Source organism: Ovis canadensis, chromosome 19 (assembly GCF_042477335.2).
Source record: "Ovis canadensis isolate MfBH-ARS-UI-01 breed Bighorn chromosome 19, ARS-UI_OviCan_v2, whole genome shotgun sequence".
Classification (NCBI taxonomy): domain Eukaryota; kingdom Metazoa; phylum Chordata; class Mammalia; order Artiodactyla; family Bovidae; genus Ovis; species Ovis canadensis.
This window is the reverse complement of record NC_091263.1, coordinates 63823147-63843561: the sequence shown is the minus strand read 5'-3', so window position 1 is coordinate 63843561 and position 20415 is coordinate 63823147. Positions and strand designations below refer to the sequence as shown.

Sequence of the window (20415 nt, the reverse complement as noted above, 5' to 3'; positions counted from 1 at the left end):
GCTGTGCCTGACAGCTGTCAGTTTGTTATCCAAGATGGATGTCCTGGCGATCAAAAGCTTAATGTCTGACAGTTGCATGGCACACGGAGAGGCCCAAGGTAGAATGGAGTAGGTTAGAAGCAAACACCTATATCGTTGTGCTGTCTTAGCTGCTTGACTAGGGTGAAGTAGACATCTCCAACTAGGAAATGCAGTGGGTGAATGAATTAGTATACCTGGGTTACATGACAGAATTTTCAAGTGTGGTCATTTGAAAAGTCTGCTGCCTCTGGCCTCATGAAGTTCTCCAGATGGGATTTCTGGAGAAATCCCGGCTGGTGTCAGAACACAGTTAAAGCCTTTATTTCATGTCAGCTTGTGCTCTGTGATGCTCCCTGAGGGTCTTTGTTTAGTAAGGCGATTTTGCCCTGTCTCTGTTGGGTTAAAGCACCCTTAGTTTCAGGGAAAAGATGCTGTGAAATACATGATACCCAGAGAAGGTCGTCCACAGCCCCCTTACTGGGTTCTTCCTAGCCTAGAGCTGGGAGGAGGCGGTGGTATGCAGACTGTGGCCCACGGGCCAGATCTTGCCTGCTTGCTGTTACTATACTTGTGAAGTAAGAATGGGTTTTATATCTTCAGTCATTTTCAGTTGGTTGGAAAAAAAATCAAAAGAGCATTTATTCTGTGACATGAAAAGTATATGAAATTCACATATCAGTGTCCATAAAGGTCTTTGGAGCACTGCCATGCCCAGCTGCCATGCTGTAGCAGCCAAGTTGAGTAGTTGCAACAGAGCCCTTTCGGCTCACAAAGCCAAAAATATTTACCAACTGGTGCTTTAAGAAAAAAATTTGGTGACCTCTGGCCAAGAGGCAGCCCTGGCACCAAAAACTAGATCAGAAGACATGCCCAAGACCAAGGGAAGGTTGACTAGTGCCACATGGGAATAGAATGCCCATCTTGATTTATTCCTACCAAGGGAGGGCAGTTATTGAGGCAGTGAGGCTGCTGCTTCCCCAATCAAGAGGAGGACCCAGACCGGAGGCCCTGGGCCAGAACAGAGGGAGCCAACTTACTGTCTTTCACAGCACCCTGTTAATTCCCTTCACTGCATTTACCCTTTCCCGATACTTTCTAGTATGACTGTGTGTCTCCCCTTCCAGAGTTAAGCTCCATGAGACACAGGGCCCTTTTCTGTCTTGTATATACTTGAGTGTCTGGAATAGTGTCTGGTATATGTTAGTCACACAGTGTTTGTGGAGTAAATGAGTAATATTGGGTCCGCAGCTCAGTCATCCCACTCCTCACTGCAGGGATTTTGAGAGAAAGTGTGAGACCACTTTTATAGCTCTTTCTGAGCCCACAGTGGCTAAGCTTGGAGTTCCCAGGGCTGGCTGTACTGCATGTCTGCTCCTCATAGTCTTCCTCATGCTTCTCCTTAGGGACATACATCCGTACCAGCGATGGGCGAATCTTTGCTGTCCGGGCGACTGGCAAACCAAAGGCCCCTGAAGATGGTCGGATGGCTGCCTCAGGTATAGTGGCTTCTACTTTCCATTGACCTACGTGGCATTTTTGACAGGTTTGGTTTGTTACTATTTTTTGAATAGACAATGTATATACATGGTTCACAAGGAGTAAAGTGAGAAGTTTTTCTTCCGTTATCCTCCCAGCCATCTGTTGCTCCTTCCTGGAAGTGCTTATTCTTGTTTTTTGTCTTTTTCTCAAGAGATATTCTATATTCTATACATGTACATGGTACAGGGATATGTATGTGCACGTGTGTATATATTAAAGCAATATATGTTATGTACACACTATATATGTATGTGACTTTGTATTCCGAAAACAAATGCTGAACTTACTGTAATATACTGTTTGTCCTTTTCTTCGTTCACTGGTGCGTCTCAGTGCTTGTTCCTTATCCTTCCTTGAGATGGTCCTTGGTGAAGGTTTGCACAAGATGCAGGTAGATGGGTATAACGCAGTGCGTTGCCGAGTTCCCTGTGCCTAGACCTGTTCTGCTCCTCCGTTACACTTCTGGTTCACAGTCACGTGGTGTATCTATAGGAAAAATTCCTAGAAGTCAGATTGCCAGGTTAAAGAACATACGTGTGGCGCAGAAACAACAGTAAGAACTCTTGCAAAAGTCCCCTCTAGCTAGGGGAGTGGTCTCACTTGTCCTCCCACCATGAGGTGTGAAACTAGACTGTTCTTGCTCTCAGCTTTTGTCATGGAAATTGTCAAGACACCAGACAAGTTGAAGAAAAGCACTGTGAGCACCCACGTACCCTGCAGCTCTAGCCGGTGGCTGATACCTTTTTCAGAAACTTTTTCCTTTCTCTCCTTTCCTATTATTTGAACTATTTGTAAGTTGAAGACATCATGTCATTTCACCCCTAGATATTTCAATACACATTTGCTGAGATTAATGTGTACTTCTCCTAATCACAGCACCATTATCACAGTAAAAAAAAAAAGTATAACAATTCTGTAATAATTACCTACCAGCCTTGCCGTTTTAGATTTCTTAGTTGTACCAGTCATCTTTCATGGCCATGGATTTTGTTTTGTTTTTAGCCAGGATAGACTGCTTTTTAAACTTCCTTTTCCTCTTTTTTTCCCATCATGGGCACTCACCATCTTTGTCCCCAGAAAGTGTTTGACTGAAAGGATGATCTGGCATTTCATATCCATTATGTCATAGGATTCACCTTGGTGGAGTTTTACAGGGAACTGAGCTACAGCGAGATTACAAGTCTTTCCTTGGATAGACTTATTTCCTAGATCAAAAGACTTCTTTCTTTGTGACTGGGAAAAGTTGACTAGATGATATTGTTTGTACAGGAAACTATTTGAATTTTGAGAACCACAGGACAGGGTTTTTTCCCTAATGGACTTTTGTCTTATCCTCTCCTTCCCTCCCTGGCCATTCTGGTTCTCAGTTACCTACATTTTGTCCCCAGGTTCCCAGGGGCCTTCTCTCGAGTCTACAAGCAACGGCAGACACAGTGCCTCATCACCTAAAGCCCCTGAGCCCGAGGGGCTGGCCCGGCCCGTCTCTCCAGACAGCCCGGAGATCATCAGCGAGCTCCAGCAGTATGCGGATGTGGCTGCTGCCCGAGAGTCCCGCCAGAGCTCCCCGAGCTCCAGTGCCACCCTGCCTGGCCCCCCGGCTCCACTTGTGGACAGCAGTGCTGTTCCTGGGACCCTCGGGACTGAGCCTCGACATGGGGCTCATTGCCTCAATAGTTCCCTCCTGGTGACCGGCCAGCCCTGTGGCGACAGGCACCCAGTGTTGGACTTACGGGGCCACAAGCGCAAGTTGGCCACCCCACCTGCTGCCCAGGAGTCAGCCCGCCGGCGGTCCAGGAAGGGCCATCTGCCAGCTCCCGTGCAGCCGTATGAACACGGGTATCCAGTTTCTGGCGGGTTTGCCATGCCACCCGTCTCCTTAAATCATAACCTCACCCCCCCCTTCACCTCCCAGGCTGGGGAGAACTCCCTGTTCATGGGCAGTACCCCCTCCTACTACCAGCTGTCCAATTTGCTGGCAGATGCCCGCCTGGTGTTTCCAGTGACTACTGACCCTCTGGTGCCAGCAGGCCCCGTCAGTTCCTCTTCCACGGCTACCTCAGTCACTGCCAGCAACCCCTCCTTCATGCTCAACCCCTCTGTAACAGGGATACTCCCCAGCTACTCACTCCCGTTCTCACAGCCACTCCTGTCCGAGCCAAGGATGTTCGCGCCTTTTCCTTCCCCTGTCTTGCCCAGCAACCTTTCTCGGGGCATGTCTGTCTACCCCGGCTACATATCCCCACACACAGGCTACCCAGCTGGTGGCCTCCTCCGGTCCCAGGTGCCTCCATTTGACTCTCATGAGGTTGCTGAGGTGGGGTTCAGCTCCAATGATGATGAGGATAAGGACGATGATGTAATAGAGGTCACTGGGAAATAGCTGGGGATCCCCTCTCCACCTCACTCGGGGCCCCCAGCAGGTCGCCCACCCAGACGGAAGGCAGCAATCTGGGGTTTCTGAGAATAGGGCCCTTGGCAAGAGGGGAAAGGAAGAGGACAAAGAAGGGTGGTTGACCATAGGTGGCAGGGCTCTGTTGCTGTTTTAACAAAAGGCAAAAAAAAAAAAAAAAAAAAATTCCAACAGAGCAGCAATAGTGGGAAATCAGGGACCTAAAACAGGAATGGAGGGGTAGGGCGGCCTGCCTCTCTTCCTGCCTGCCTTGCTCATGCTGTCTGCTTGCTTGCTTGCCCGTCTGAGGGTGGAAGCTCATATCCCATTTCTGTCTTTGGGAACATTCTCTCCCGAGAGAGCTGCCTTACTGGGTGACTTAGCTTGGTCTGGAGAAGGGGAGGGGAGGGAGGGAGGGGAAGAGAAGAAGGGTGGGCAGACTGAGATTCCATGCAGAGTGGAGTCTTTTTAGGGGATGGGAAAGAAGCAGACCAGGTGTGTGTGCGTGTGTACGTGTGTGTGTATGTGTGTGTATATGTACTTACATGTATGTAACAGAGCAGGGGTGCAGGTGGGTGGGAAGGGAGGGAGGGAGGGAGGGACTAAGGGGGAAACTAAGAAATGAATTTATCTTTTATAAAATGGAAATCAGAGCATGGTGGTTCATGGCAACTATTACTATGAACATCAGGGTGAGCCCAGGAGAAGAGCCATGGGAACCACAAGTTTCCTTCTAGTTGGGTGAAGACCAGGCCCAGCTAACCCAAGTCCCCGGTTATCAGAGCCACACTTGATTCAAGACTGGGGGGAGATGATCAGAGAAAACGGGCATTACCAATCTCTCTTTCCCCAGTGGCTTTCTCTGAGCAAGATCTGCCTTTTTGGCGTGTGAAAGTGTCAGTGTGCTGAAGCTGGGAGGGAGAAGCACTGCAGAGTGTGAGCGGGAGGTCGTGGAGTTGTGGCCAGAAAAGACGTTCTTCACGAAGATGAAGCCGCGCCCCCAGCTGCCCGTCCTGGCGGCCTTTCTTGGCCTTTCCTTTCCTTCCCCATTAGAGAGCTCCATGTTAATTTATTTCTTATGGGCAATTATTTATTATTTGGACTTTTTTCATGTGTCTTGGTTCTTTTTTTGGGGGGTGGGTGGGAGGGGAGGTTAGGGTAAGGAGGGTAGATGTTGGGAAGGGAAAGTTTAAGATGTTTCAGACCCCACAGCTGCTGGTTAGTAAATCCCAGTGGATGGCGAATTGACCAAGGAAAGAGAGTCAGCCTTGATCAAGGTCTACACTAAGCAACTATGTTTTCAGCAAATGGCCTCTCAGGAAGTTCGGGGAATCCTGCAACTGGGTATTAGTGATGATGCGACTCATTACACAGTGATTGAAACTTAGGATCATGGAGTTTACAATTGGAAAGTAAGTGACCCCAAATTCGGAGGTGTGTCCTCTTGGGATGACCCTAGAGGCAGGCTCTATGCTGAAAAGTGAAGCTGGGTGTAGGTGGCTGCTGGGTTGACAGAACAGACAGTTGAGCTCATATCGGGAAATGTTTGGCTTCCTCAGCATATCAGGTGATCAGTGTGGGCCCTGGTGTCTGCTACCTCCATCCTCTTTGAAGGAACGTGGAGGAGCCCATCCTCTGTAGAAGCCTTAAATCATCATAACACATCGGTCATTCTGAGTCTCCCCTTATCACCAGTGCTGGAGGCTGAGGGGTATCTAGTCTAAGCTTAAGCACTGTCTTCCTTTTGGCTTTTCTGTCCCTACTGCTGAGACCTTGCTGGGCAGTTCTTTAGGGAAAACAAGCCTTGACTGGCTTCAGAGCTATACCGCCTCCCCACTGGTCCCTCCTCACTGGCTGGGCAGCTGCCGCGCCTGCCTCTTCTGAGCCCTGGGGGCAGCTTAGCCGGGTCGCCCCTAGCAGTAGCTGCTTCTGCAGCTCTTCTGAACAGCCCATTTCCATTGTTGGGGGGGTCTCAGCACACTCTGGGTTATTATCCCCAAGAAGAGACAAGGAGATGGCTGTTGCGTGTGCGTGTGTGTGCGTGTGCGTGTGCGTGCACTGTTCAGTTAACACCAGAAGTGGAACTTCAGGAGCTTGCTTTCTCTGTTTTCATAAGCACCCTGTCAGATACTTAACTCTCCTCTTCATAGAAGCCTTAGATCTACAATTTAGCTATGCAAATTATTTTTAATAATTTAAAAACAGCAGTTCCAACAGTGCTTTCTTGGATGCATCCCAAGAATGAATGGTGAAGGGACTGAGTTGGAGTGGGCTCTCCGGCTGAGGCTGGTGCAGAGGGAGTAAGCTAGCCTGGATCTCTGATTTGCAGGGAACACTCACCACCCGGGCTACAAATGATGTCTCTAAGGCCCCAGAGCACTGGGATCCCAGAGAATGTGTGTGTGTTTGGGGAAGGAGGGTTATTTCTGTGTTTGCCTCTAGGAAATCACAGCAGCAGACTATGAGAATCCAGAAACTATCCCAGCAAGGAACTAAAATCAGTCACTGGAGGGATGGGCTTTTAAAGGTACCGGGAAGCAAATGGGTGTTCTCAGTGCCATTACAAGCCTGCCCTCTTCCCAGTGGTTCTAGGGGCTGAGTCGTGCTTCACCTCAGGAGAGGCCATGGTTTTGGGAGACAGTCCTGGGTAGACAAGGTTTTCTTTGATTTATGCAGCTTACAGGGAGTAAGCTGTATAAGGGAGTAGGGCTAGGATCATGGGAAATTAGAGTGCTGCTGGTTCCGTGGTTTTCCTTTACAAAAAAAAAAAAAGAACCTGAAAACACTTCTCTGACATTTCTGCTATCTCTGTGTGCAGGTAGGCAAGCGTGCATGCATGTGTGAGGGAAGCAGGAGCTGTCTCAGGACCTAAGAACGATGTTTTACTGTTCCTCTGATGAGAAACAACTCGGCAGTGATGCCCACCCACCATTCTGGCTTGAGTAAGGGAAGGATGGTAAGAGGGAGGGCAGATCAGGTTTAGCCATCTTCCCTCACTGCTGTCTTCCATAGTGTGTTTTCAAGGGCCTGTCATGCCCCGTCTGTCTGGTTTAGCCTAAGTCCTCAATCTTGGGGATATAGTACTATGTAATGATTCAGGACTACATCACTTGTAGTAATGCTTGATTTGCTGTCTCAGTATCTTTGTAGATAAAAATTCAACAGAGACAGATTAGCCGTTGAAGTGAGAAAGTAAGTGAACCATGTTGGATCCATATCATTTTCAAATTAGATATCTGCAGAGTTCTCATGGCCTCGAGTTATGCTTCTCAAGCATCTGTCTTAAGCATCTTCTGACTACAGGATATCTCTGGTCTTTAGAACTCTTATTGCCTAGGAACTAGTGTGTAGAATCTATATATACTTGTGATTCACAACTAAATATGAACATTTCCCACTCCAGGACATGAAGCAAGTAGCTGGGGTAACATTTTGCTGATAGGTTGAAACTCTCAACCAAGCTTTTAGCAGTCTGGGTGGGACTGTCACTCCCACAGCAGTCAGAGCAAGGCACTCTTGTCTGTGTATGCCTGGCATCGCTCTGAATTGAGTCCTCATCCCTTGGGGGAAGGTCTTCTGGGGCTTTACATTCCTGTTTCTCTGTTTCTGTTCATAACCCCCTCATGCTTCCCAGTCCCCTGTGATTCTACAGGAGACCAGTCTCCTCTCTGAGCAGTGGCCTCCTGTGCACCCAGCTCAGTGACTCTCCTTGCACCAAAACTCCTGAGAGAGGAACTCCTCCCACCTTTAGATCCCTAGCAGACTTTTCTGGCCCTTGGCAGACTGTTCCCAAGAAAGAAGTCTGCACCTCATGGTCTGTCTGAGAAGGTTATGCTCTCCACTCACTCACCTGCAGACTCTCCTTCTGACTGACTCTTCTGCCCTGTATATTCCACTGTGACCCCTTTGCGTGTGTGCTGTGCCACTGGCTTGGCTCTAGTCCTTTTATGAATACCCGAGTCTTAACGATGAACTTGCTGAGCAGGCAGAGTCCACCTTCTCTGTGGTTTGGGGACTTGGTCTCCTTTCCTCTCTCAGAGGTCTGTTTGCTATCATCATCTAGTGTGTGGGGGAGAGGTAACTAGACAGGCGGTAGTGATGGGGCCGGGGGAGATCTGAGTACTCCGTTACCACTATTGGGATAATATTCAGAAGAGGGGACCTCATACTGTGACCTGACCTAGGGCCCTCCCCTGGAAGAGAGCTCAGTCCAGGTTTGTGTGTGTGTGTGTGTGGTAGAGTGTGTGTGTGCACACGTGCTTATGTGCACACGGGTGTAAACTGACTTGTCTGGTTGTGTTACTCAGGGTGGGCTGGGGACTCACCAGAAGAATCCCCTCAGCCTGCCCGACTGTGTTTTTCCTGTACCCTCTCCAGAGGGGTTGGGGAAGGGGGTCCACGGTGGGTTGAGGGGGTTGCAATGGATAACCACTAAGGCCACACTGCTGCCAGGGGGAGTCAGGGGGAGATGAGGTGGCCCCAGGGACCTGGCACCTGGCTTTGGTTTTCCGTCTTCTTTCCTCAGGACGCCCCCTGAGGCCTGGGACCTGCGCCTGGCTTTGAGGAGCACCTGTAGCTGAGTGCTCCAGCTGCTGGTGTGATCACGGGCTTCCCTCCTCTCTCAGCAGGGCAGGTGCTCCTGCCCTAGAGACTGGGCAACTGGCTGTTTCTATGACGTATTTATTTTTACTTGTGTTTCATGTCACTTTTTTAAAAAAGCAAACAGAACAATTGTAAGTCAGTATAACTGCCTATCAGTTTTCTTTATTTCTCTTTTTGTAAAATAAAATGTAAACTGAAGAAGGCAGTGTTGTTTAATCAAGGAATTGTCTGAACAGCTCTGTGGCTGGGTGATACAACTTAGAGCAGTGTGGATGCTGAGATGGCACCTCTGGGGGTGGGAACAGAAGACAGTTGGCTGGCAGGCTCTTTTTATGCTGTGGTGTTCACTAGACTTTCTGCCTTGACTCACCTGAAGAAAACTGCATTTCCTAGCTCTAGAGGAAATAGCAAAGCTGACTCCAGGTGGCTTGAGGCTGGCTGGTCCCTCAGTCATGGCGAGTCCTGCACAGGTAGCCCTAACTAGGCTGTGAGTGGCCAGGGGTTGGCCTTCAGAGGGTGGGAGATGGCTGGCGGCAGGGCTTGCAGAGCATCTTACATTGCATGTGCATTCTCCATTTGTCATCTGAATTGGAGGATCTCATCACCGCTTCAGAGAGAACCAACCTGAAGAGGGAGGAGGAGGAGGTTGTCTACGCTTTGTTTCCTGTTTGGGGAAACTGTCTGGAATTTACTACAGGAAGGTTAAAGAGCTTCTGTGGGAATTGTTTGGACAGGGAAGGAAGGAGGAGACCAAGGCCAAATCTGGGCTCATGAAAGAATACAGGCTGTTGGGAGACAGGACAGACTGGAGCATGGGGGAGGGAGATGATCCCAGAGGCTAGGCGATTAGCTCTGCTCAGACATGCTACTAGGGGTAGTGGAGAGTGCCTGGACTGCTGTCCCCTGGTGGCTAGGAGAGGCCTTGCAGGAACCCTACCAAGGGCAGAGCTGGCTTTGCTGAGAGTGGCCTGCAGTGAAGCCTGGTAGCCTGCAGCCCCAGTCACAGGCCAACTCTGCTTTCACCGCAGAGGTGCTGAGGCTCCTAAGACACATCCTGAACTCTGACGTGGGGCTCTGGAGTTCCCCTACCACGCTCAAGGAAGTGAACAGAGAGGACAAGATGAAAGGGTCTCTCCAGACAACGGTTTCCTGGGAGAAGTTCATCAGCTTCTGAGAAGCAGAACTGACCATGCAGAGAGAGGCTGTCTGTCTGAGGCAGTAGCCAGCCCTTCCTGGTCGCACAGGAAATGCCTTCATATCCATTTGCCTGGGGGCACCCAGAGGGTTTGATCATCTGCCTAATATCCACCAGTAGAACACAGCTGCCACAATCCTGCCAGCCCAGCCCTGAGTGCCTCTGAGAAGTCAGCTACCCATTCTGGTTGGCCCAGAGCCCTGTAGATGAGGTTCAGTCTTCCCTTCCTGTGGACAGAACAGTGTGAAGTAGAAGGAAAAGAAACCAGCTACAAGTGCCTCCATATGCTCGGTCTACCCTTTGCTAGTATAGTGGGATCCCCCCCAAAAATGATTCACTTCCCAAACCAGTCCTCTGTGTGAGGAGCACCTAAGTAGCTCTTGATCCGGCCTGTCATGTAGACAAGCTTATGAGCAGAATTGTCCCCTGCCCCATCCCCTCCACTGCAGGACTGGGCCTCTCAGGAGGGTGAGGTTTTATGTTGGGGGCCCTGGAAGAATGCTTTGTTGTTTTTGTAGTTCCACTCCAATCCAGTACTCTTGCCTGGAATATCCCATGGGCGGAGGAGCCTGGAAGGCTGCAGTCCATGGGGTCTCTGAGGGTTGGACACGACTGAGCGACTTCACTTTCACTTTTCACTTTCATGCACTGGAGAAGGAAATGGCAACCCACTCCAGTGTTCTTGCCTGGAGAATCCCAGGGACGGCGGAGCCTGGTGTGCTGCTGTCTATGGGGTCACACAGAGTCGGACACGACTGAAGTGACTTAGCAGCAAAAACACTAGCTGAAGATTGAACGTGTCCTCAAGGAGCTTACAGTTGACTTGGGGTTTGGTGCAGTGGTAAAGAATCCGCCTGCCAATGCAGGAGATACGAGTTCAATCCCTGAATGGGGAAAAATCCCCTAGATTAGGAAATGGCCACCCGCTCCAGTATTCTTGCCAGGAAGATTCCATGGAGAGGAAGGAGCTTGGCGGGCTACAGTGCAATGGGGTCGCAAAGAGTAGGACACGATTGAGCACGCACACTGTGTGTGTGTGTGTGTGTGTGTGTAGAGTACGTAACTTAAAAGGGCAGACGGGCCTCCCCCATCCACCTCTAGGGTACTGAAGGAGGAACCTGGAAGGTGGAGTGTCCCCCCCCCCCACCCCAGTGAGCTTCAGGAGGTCAGGGCTTTGATTTTGTTCATTTAGTATCTGCAGCCCCTAGAACTGTACTAGCAGGAAGCGATGCCCAATAAATGTTGGATGGAAGAATGATCACCTCTGTGCTCCGTTTGGCGGGGGGAAGGGGGGCAGAAGAGGGGAGAGGTAGACGCCGAGTCTTGGAGGTAGCTGCTGTCTGCGCTGTCCGAGATGGGATCCCGCTTCCTCTGTGAGCTTCAGCTGTAAAATGGGAGCAAGTGGTTCCCAGGTCTGTCGGGAAGCCCTCAGTGAGACAAAGTGACAGTACCTAGGGTGAAACAAAGGCCAGAGGTGTACTGCTGTTCTGCACTTCCCAACCTCTGCAAAGGATCCCCTCCGGTGCAGCCGTTTGGGACCCCAGACTGCCTCTCTACTCCCCCCTCCTGTCGTGGCACTCTCAACAGTCCAGAAGTTAAAAGATTGTTTCTAAGTCACCGTCGACCTGCAGCCCAGTAGCTTGTGGGAGGCAGGAAAGTACAGGGTGGCACTGGCCCCTGACCGCTCTGCAGGACAGGCATACGTCTGTTGCCATGGACACGGGGCGGGGCAGGCCCCGCCCTTGCGCCCCGCGCGCACGCGCCCACGGCCACGGCCACGTCCGCCGCGAGAGGGGGCGGAGCGAGCGTGCGCGGCGGGCGCGCGCAGGCTCCGAGACCAAGCCGCGTGCGCGGATTGGCGTCGGCGGCTGGTGGCCGCTGAGGTGAGGGCCAGGTCTGGGAGGTGTCCTCGCCGGGGTGGCTCTACACGCGCCAGAGGCTTGGAACCTCCGTGCGCCTGGGCGCGACCTCAGGGCCACCCGCGTCCCCACCGTGACCCCGGCCCAACCGCTTTTTGCATCTCATCACGCCCACAGCTCGTCCCGGCTTCATCCAAGGGCCCGAACGCGACCTTGGACCACTCTACCATCTCGGGCCACCCTCTGCCTCGGCCACCGGTGCACGGCACAACCGGAGACTAGGGACTCCGGGGCGGGCGAAGGGGTGGGGGTGGGCGGCGGGGTCCGACAACTGGACCAGAACCGCACGTAAACTCCGCCCCCGTCTCCTGAGGCCGCGCCACACAGCGGTGGCTGCAAACTTTAACTTCAACTTCCTTGTAAGTTGCAGAGGTGCGTGGGACCCCTAGAGGTCGTGGCTGAAAAGGAAAGGGCTGGTTACATAGGCGAGGCGAGGCGAGGGTGAGCAGGGGCTGGACGCCGTGATTGCAGAGTGGAGGCAGCCTCTCCTCCCCCTCGCAGGCCCCTCTGATTCTCAAATCTTCGGCGCTAAAAGTTTTGCCTGTGGCTGGCCCTTTAAGGGCGGGCCAGCTGCCGCGGCGCACGTGAGCTGCTTCAGGAAGCCAGCGCGGGGCGGCCCTCCCAGGTTGTCTGCTCCGGCCTCTCTGACCCGAGGAGAAACCGAGAGGGGTCACAGCCTGCCCAGGGTCAGCGGCAGGGGTTGGCTTAGGGCCAGGCGCGGTGGCTGGACCCCTCCAGGAAGAGGACGCTCCAAGTACAGAGGTTTATGCCCAGAAGTCTAGTGAAGAGCTGACATTTTTCAGGCGGAATCTGGCTTCTGATTTCCCTAAGGGGTCTGAGGGCGTGGTGGAGGTACACCACATCTTGTGGAGGGGAGAGTTCTTGTCGAGGCCCCTGTGGGCGTTCCCTGATAAGAGATCAGTCAGGGCAGGGCGCCCGGCTTAGAGGTTATTTTCTTTCTGCCCTCAGCCCTGGAGCACTTGGAGCTTTGGCCCCTGCCGCGCTGGATGCCATGAGTTGCTAAAGTGAGCCTGGCTTTAGAGGTGAGCTTCTCCAGCCCTTCTTCTTCCCTTTCCCTTGCCCCACCTCCTTCCCGAGCTGCCCAGAGCTCAGCGGGGACCCCAGGTATATTCCCCGCCTCTTTTGACCAGTTTAGGAAGTGTCTAGGAAGTTTAGGAAGTGAGAGGAAGAGAAGGGTTCCAGGAACTAAGCTCCTTTGAAGAGACAGGAAGTGTGCAGCGGAGAGAGCAAGGGCCAGAGGGCTGATCACTCCCAAGACAAGTGGGAGACTAAGATGCTGAGAGCTTCCAGCTAAGAGCCTTGGGTTCAGAGATGTCCTGCTGCTGCTGCTAAGTCGCTTTAGTCCTGTCCGACTCTGTGCGACCCCATAGATGGCAGCCCACCAGGCTCCCCTGTCCCTGGGATTCTCCAGGCAAGAACACTGGAGTGGGTTGCCATTTTCTTCTCCAATTCAGAGATGTCCAATTCAGGACATTCAGAGATGTCCAACATAGATTAAATTTTTGAGCTTTTCTGGAAGTCCTGTTCCCAGGGAGGAGAGAAGTGGAAATGGGGGAATCAGACTACCTGGATTCTCATTGCCTGCATTTTGTCCAGGCAGTTCTGTTTAGTACCTTTGTGACCTTGGGCAAGTCTCTTAATCTCTAACCACTTGTTTTCTGATCCATACCCATCTGGTTTTGAGGATTAATGAAGTAGCTGTGTTTTAATATTTAGACAGTGCCACTTCCCTGGTGGCTCAGACAGTAAAGCGTCTGCCTGCAATGTGAGAGACCCAGGTTTGATCCCTGGGTTGGGAAGATCCCCCGGAGAAGGAAACAGCAACCCACTCCAGTACTCTTGCCTGGAAAATCCCATGGACAGAGGAGCCTAGTAGGCTACAGTCTATGAGGTTGCAAAGAGTTAGACAAGACTGAGAGACCACTTTCTTTCTTTCACTTTCTTATCATCATCAAAGAAATCAGGTGTGAAACTAACTGAAGGCGAGTTGAGGAAGACAAAGAATGCATCCGAAAGTGCAACTGTAGGGTAGGAGGAAGGGTGGGTGAAAAGACCGTTGCGATACAACGCAAGGTCATGATGCCAACGGTCTAGAAGTTTACTGTCCGTTTCTGTGAGACAAACGCTCTGTGCACATTGACTGCAAAGACAGTTCTTCTGAAAGAAGTTTTGAGACCCAGAAGCCACAGGGAATAAATTATTCCATACACCTAAGTTTTCCATAGAGCTGCAGGGTTGATTTTCTGTTCCTGAACCCTATAGTCTTCCCTGTGGTGTGTTCCTCCCCCACCGCCCCCACCCTGGGTGATGGAGGTCAAACCCTCTAAGAGCGTTAGTCTTCTGGCCCCAAGTTGCATGGAGGTCTGGGCAGTCTGTCTGGAATGGCTCATACACCAGCCTATGGGTTGTGTCCCTCAGCCTGCTCTTGGATATCTTCTCTGCATTTTTTTTTTCCCTCCCCTAAAACGAGTATCTTTGTTGCTTACACCATGCAGATAGCAAATAGGTGAAGCAGGGAAAGTCCAGTGAGGAAGAGGGAGACTCATCAGATAAATGACATACCCGGAAAGGAAAAGACACCCCCTAGCAAACCTACATGATGCCTCTCTGTGAACTACCTAGTACAGGAGGTCAGTGGGGGAGAGCTGAACCCCCACCACGAAATTCCAAACATCCAGAGCTGTTGGGGAGAAGGGAAGGAAGGGGGCGGGGCGGAGCAGCCATTGGACCCCACGTCTGACTTCCTGCCTGGCCAGCACCCCTCCCCCATGGGATGCACCCTCCCTGTTGTGTGTCCACTTCTAGGCTGTTTCCCTCTGCCTCTTCCTCTGCTCTGTGGACTGGAGAAGTGGGATGAAGCCTCTTAGCCTGGGGAGCTCAGCAAGTCCAGGAAGCATAGTGCTGGACTTTGCTCTGGCTGCTCAGGCCCCCTTTAACCTGGCCTCTCCTTTGGTTCTGGATGGATGAGCTTGTTGGATAGCAGTATTTGTTGGAACAGATGTGTTTAGTCAAAGAGACTTTGCTATGCGAGCCCCTTCCTGTGGCACATTTTTTCCCCCTGAGGTTTCATTCCTCATGGTTTCCCTACTTTTAATAAGAGGGCCCTGTGCTTGCCCCTCCTCCCTCTGGCAGTGGCTCACAAGGTTTGGGGAGGCTGGGCAGGCAGTGTGTCTCAGTTGTAAGGAAGAGGCAGTGTGGGGAAAAGGCTGGCGGGCAGGCTGGCATCTGCCCATCAGGGGCAGCTGATCAGGACCGAAGTACAATCAGCCGCCCCTGATGGGCCAGACATATGTCCTCCGCTGACTCACTCCTGCGCCTCTCCGTGACTCAGCTTCCCCAGGTGTGACCACGACTGCCAGCTGACAGAGTTGCTCGGAGAGTCTCCATAGTTGTGATTAAGAAATAAAGAGGCTTGTGGCTTCAGTCATCCTTTGTAGCTCCCTTCTAGGTCACTGTGTGTGTAAACACCTCCGGCTCCTCCCCCTCCCGGGTCAGAGCACCCAAGGCAGGGCTGAGGTTGGGCCACAGCTGGCTGGCTGGCGGGCAGGCAGGCACATTGGTCAGAGCAGGCTACCAGCCTCCTCTCCCTTCTGTCTCCTTTGCAGCTGCCTTGGGGTGTGGCGTGGGGGGCACAGAGCCATGTCGGACCTGCTCCTCCTGGGCCTGATTGGGGGCCTGACTCTGCTGCTGCTGCTGACGCTGCTGGCCTTTGCCGGGTACTCAGGGCTGCTGGCTGGGGTGACAGTGAGTGCTGGCTCACCCCCCATCCGCAACGTCACCGTGGCCTACAAGTTCCACGTGGGGCCCTACGGTGAGACTGGGCCGCTTTTCACGGAGAGCTGCAGTATCTCCCCCAAGCTCCGCTCCATTGCTGTCTACTATGACAACCCCCACATGGTAAGGAGCCTCCTGTGCCCTGGCTGGGGTTCTTCCCCCTGGACAGATGTGGGGCAGGGCTTGTTGGGCTAGGGGTGTTTTGGTTTCTGAGGAATGGGTGGGGAAATCATTGAGCTGGCCGTGCAGACCACCTCCTCTCTGACCTTGAAGCTCCTTCCAGATCTATTCTGGACTTTGCTGCCTGCATCCATGTGCTGGCTTTCTACTTGTCCCAGTCTCGTGTCCCTGCCTTGCGGCTCCCATGAACTCCTGAGTGCCACTGTGAGTCCCTAGGCTCTGCCGGGGCTTTGCCCTGTTGCTTCCTCTTCTGGCCTTCTTTCATTCCCATTTGAAGCCAGCATTCTAAAGCCAGGCCATTCAGATGCTGCCCTCTCTTTGGGGTTGTATCTTGTTTCATCGGGGGCTCCCCTGGTGGCTCAGAAGGTAAAGAATCTGCCTGCAATGCAGGAGAGCCGGGTTCAATCCCTGGGTTGGGAAAATCCCCTGGAGAAGGGAATGGCTACTCACTCCAGTATTCTTGCCTGGAGAAGTCCATGGATAGAAGAGCCTGGTGGATTACAGGCCATGGGATAGCAAAGAGTTGGACACAGTGAGCAACACACACACACACAGACACACACACACACACACACACTTGTTTCTTTGCCTTCCCTCTTTCAGCTCTTCTGCTGAAAGGAAATAAAATCTTAACGGTCATTATGATGGTCCCTTACCCAGGGACAAGGTATTTCTTTGGATGTCAAGCCGCCTAGTTCAGAGAGGGCCTTGGGGGCAACTGGAGCCTGGTGAGCTGTCTGGGATGCTGGGGTCAGGACTAACCTGGCATCACAGGCACCCTGTGGGTGTCTGGCTGTACTTACAGCCTGTGGTGAGTCAGGGCTCACCAATGTGGCTTCCTGCCATGCTGTGGGGGTGGTGCTGCCCACTGCTGCATGGGCTGGCAGCTCTGAGTCTTGGCAAACCAGGTGTTGGGAATCCCCAGCTCTGGTTTCTTTGCCTGGAGAGCTCAAGTGGGCAAGGCCTATAGCCTCCACACTGCGTGCTGAGCGGGCCTCACTGGGGTGCTCAGTCGAAACAAGGATATGCTGACTCCGTCTCTCTGCCAGGTTCTGCTTGACACCTGCACTCTGGAGATGAACACACCTGGCCCTACCCTCAGGAAACTGTGGGGTTGGCAAGTCAGCCCATAAAAATGAATGTCCACCAAGACACTGTACTGTGTTCAATATTCATGGAACTTTGAGCTTGGGTTTGCCTCAAGTCTCCCATGGAGGCTCAGAGAGGAGGTCTGCCATGAGTATAATTTTACTTTCCTGGGAAGGGCCTTCTGGCGAAGGGAACTGCAGAGCACTTGACAGGAAGTGTGGCAAGTGAACACGTGGGTGGAGAGTGATGTAGAAGGCTTGGCTGGGCCAGGCAGTGGGAGGAACAGCGGGTTGGGAGGACAGGTAAGGCACAGTTTGCCACCTTTGATTTAGGAAGCTAAATACATGGCGAGGGGAGGAGAGTGGCAGGGAGCCGTTGAGACTGGGCTGAGTCCAGGTGAGAGGCGGCGTGGCCTGGTTGAGGGATGAGCAGACATGGAAGTTTCGAGGTCATGTGACCGGGAGATGGCACTGAGACCCGAGTGGGATGGGGCAGCTCTGGGCTGTGGGAAGCTCCTAGACCAGATGCCGGACCTCCACCCTGGCCGGGTTCTGCTGTGTAAGTCTGTCTGCTACCTTCCCCTGGTCCCTGCCTCTCCTCCCACATCTGACCCAGTTGGAACCCTCTGCAGGAGCTCAGTAGGAGGGACAAGGGTCCTTGTCTTTCCTCATCAGCATGTCCTGTTCCAGAAGCCGTATGTTACCTCTTGTATTGGAGGTGTTAATTCCAGAATGGGAGAGGGCTGTGGTACCTTTGGGTCATTGCCAAAGGCTGGCTCAGGGAAGAGTGAGGTAGAAGAATCCTGGCATGGGGCACCCTCCCCGTGGCCTCCTAACCCAGCCACCTCCCGGAAGTCAACCCCATAGCTCTCCTGGGGATGTGATAGACTCTCTGAGCTGGGTCTTGATTTCCAGGCTTGGCTAGGCACATCCTGACTTGGGTACCAGTCTGAGGGCCCATGGCCTGAGAGCACAGCCTTGAGGTTAGCAGTCCTGGGTTCTGATTCTGTCTCACCACTGTCCTGTTGGGTGATTTGGGGCATAGCACATAACCTGTCTGAACCTGCATTTCCTCATCTGAAGAGTAATGTTAAAAACACCTGTTTTTAGGTTGGCTGGCAAGGGTTAAATCAAGTGACAGGTGAGGCATTCCCTAGTAGCTCAGCTGGTAAAGAATCTGCCTGCAATGTAGGAGACCTGGGTTCGATGACTAGTTTAGGAAGATCCCCTGGGGGAGGGCATGGCAACCCACTCCAGTATTCTTGCCTGGAGAATTCCATGGACAGAGGAGCCTGGCTGGCTATAGTCCCTGGGATTGCAGGGTCAGACACAACTGGGTTGACCAAGCACAGCACAGCACAGCGCCTTGAGGTGCTGTGGTTGAGGATTAGAAATTGTAACAACAAAAAATGGGTGGAAAAAACACTCATGCTAATTAGGTGTGATGAGAATTGTTAGGCTGGGTACTCATAACCCAGGCCTAGGCCCTAGCCCTGGCTGTGACCATCGGGTTGGCACAGAGAATGAACACATAGTCAGAGCGGCCCCTCTGATCCTATCTATCCCAGTCCTGGGTCACTCGGGAAGTAACCTGTGTCCCCATTCAGAGCTGAGTCACACCCTAACACCTGGGATGGCTCACCTCCCGGGCAGAGACCCTAGAAGGTTCAGGGGACCCTGGACCCCCAGGATTCATGTTCTCATGGCTACCACAGATTGATGGGTCCATGAGAACTGGGGCCTCTGGGTCCATAGTGCTGATACCATGGGGAGGAGACTGACAGTCATTAGCAAATGGCACAGTACTATCTCACCAGGTTTACTTATGCTTTCTTATTTGCATCTAACAAATATTTGAGCATCTGGTCTGTGCCACTCTGTCTTGGGCACTGGTACACAGTGGGGACCAAGGGATGCAGCCTTCAGGCCCTCTCCATGGGTATTAGAGGTGTCAGGGAAGCCTGAAGGACAGGCCTCTTCCGGTCCTGGGGAAGGCTGAGAAGCGAAGCTTTTTGCTCCCTGGCTGCCTCCCCCAGCACAGCAGTGTCCAGCATGGGGCCCTGTGTGCTGTGATTCAAAGGAGGAAGGGACAGGATGTGGCTGAGCTGTGGAGTGTCCCATCCCCACTCCGCCCTCCCCAGCACAGCCCAGCACAACACAACAGGAGCCAGAACCTGGCATCTCTGAGTGTGGGAGGGAGTGAGGCTATTTCAGGCTCTGTGAGTGGGGCAGTGAGTGACCAGGTGAGGGGTGGCCACCCCGGTGAGGTGTGGACTGACAGCTCCCAGCCACGCCCCTTCCAGGTCTCAGCTGGACAGAGGGAGGTTGGTTCCTTAGAAAGGCCTGGCAAGGCTCCCCTGGTCTGGCCCAGGGCCCAGGAAGTAACCCAGGAAAGGGCACCAACAAGGCAAGATTTTGGCATTGCTGTGGATGGACCCTTTCACGTGAGATGCTGCTTGAACGTGTATATCCTGGAGAGACATGTCTATGTGTGGATGCCAGTTAGCTGGCGAGCCCTATATCTTGGAGTTCTATATGGGAGGAGCCTATAAATCTGGGCTAGTGATTCTTGTGCCAGAGGAATCATTCTGTTTTCCATCCCTGAGGGCCTTGGTGGCGCGCACACACATACACATGGTTCTGTCGTGCTCTCTCTCTCCTACTTGGACAGTGACTTTAGCCTCCCCTCCTAGGCCTGGTCCCTCTGGGAGCCTTGGTTGTTGGCAAAGCGCTGGAGAGGACCCTGCACACCTCATTTGATCCTGACCAGTTCTGACCTGTGACCAGGCGCTAGTGGTCGGGCTGCTGTCACCGTGCCTATGGGCCTGTCCCGTCTGACAGCCTGGCCCTCCTCCTGCCCCACCCTCTGCTGCTGCCATGTCTGCTGCTATTTGGGGCTTAAGTAACCTGCTTGCCCGCCCTTTGTGGGGAGCTTGGCTGAGGCAAGTGGGGCGTGGCAGCCTGTTCAGCTTACCTGATCAAGGCCTAGGAGGGAGTGCTTGCTCTAGGCATGGAGGGGGTGGGGGAGGGGACTGGTGGCGCTTGGGTTCTGCCTTTAGTTAGCTGCTTGTTGTGTAGGTGCTCAGTTGTGTCCGACTCTGTGAGGCCATGGACTGTATCCCACTAGGCTCCTCTGTCCATGGGATTTCCTAGGCAAGAATACTGGAACAGGTTGCCATTTCCTTCTCCAGGGAATCTTCCCAACGCAGGAATTGAACCTGCATCTCTTGCGTTGGCAGGCAGATTCGTTATGGATAAGCCACTGGGGAGGCCCCTTTAGTAAGCTGGACCACACTGAAGTTTCTTTCTTCCCCTAGTCCCTGTGAGAGTCGGCCTGGGGGTCACCAAATCTGCAGGGGCTGAGTAAGAGTTTCCTGACATTGGCCTGTGCCGTGTTTTCTCTTCGGTGGGTATGGGGATGGGGTCCCCTGCTCCCCCTGAAGGCACTGAGGCCACGTGGAGCCTGAGAAGGGCAGGGTGAGGGGTTGCACCCTCAGGACAGGCAAGGGGGATGTGGACTGAGCTGGTGCTTCCTGAAGGCCCAGACCATCATCACCCAGCTGTCCCATGGCGATTGTCCTGCCACATGCAGCCCAGGCCTTTCCTCACAGCAGGTTAACTGCAGGCAGCTGTAGAAGGGCGAGACTCACTCCCAACAGAGCTGGCCTTGGGAAGGAGAAGGGTGAG

The 20415-nt window shown here is 52.8% G+C and overlaps 2 protein-coding genes and 1 long non-coding RNA gene across 10 annotated transcripts in view; 2 read left to right on the top strand and 1 right to left on the bottom strand.

Annotated features, from left to right (window-relative positions):
* Window positions 1–5056, top strand: part of RAD54L2 (RAD54 like 2) — an 86184-nt gene extending 81128 nt beyond the window's left edge. Inside the window, exons 21-22 of the mRNA XM_069561092.1 lie at window positions 1425–1517; window positions 2949–5056. Coding sequence (XP_069417193.1) covers window positions 1425–1517; window positions 2949–3940 — 1085 coding nt within the window. The 3' untranslated portion in view covers window positions 3941–5056. The remainder of the gene's footprint in view (window positions 1–1424; window positions 1518–2948) is intronic.
* Window positions 5057–8687: 3631 nt separating this feature from the next.
* Window positions 8688–11910, bottom strand: LOC138424348 (uncharacterized). The gene is made up of 2 exons (XR_011250761.1): window positions 11009–11910; window positions 8688–9175 (listed from the first exon to the last, which is right to left on the bottom strand). It is a non-coding gene; the product is annotated as an uncharacterized lncRNA (long non-coding RNA).
* The window catches only part of TEX264 (testis expressed 264, ER-phagy receptor), a 31306-nt gene continuing 22068 nt past the window's right edge, over window positions 11178–20415 (top strand). The window contains exons 1-4 of one of the 8 annotated variants that reach the window (XM_069561099.1): window positions 11178–11629; window positions 11783–12037; window positions 12635–12708; window positions 15292–15583. In XM_069561099.1, the coding sequence (XP_069417200.1) occupies window positions 15326–15583 (258 nt within the window). In that variant the 5' untranslated portion in view covers window positions 11178–11629; window positions 11783–12037; window positions 12635–12708; window positions 15292–15325. Of the gene's footprint in view, window positions 11630–11782; window positions 12518–12634; window positions 12709–15291; window positions 15584–20415 lie in introns of those variants that run through there. The other 7 variants (XM_069561095.1, XM_069561093.1, XM_069561097.1 and 4 more) reach the window with 7 other exon arrangements.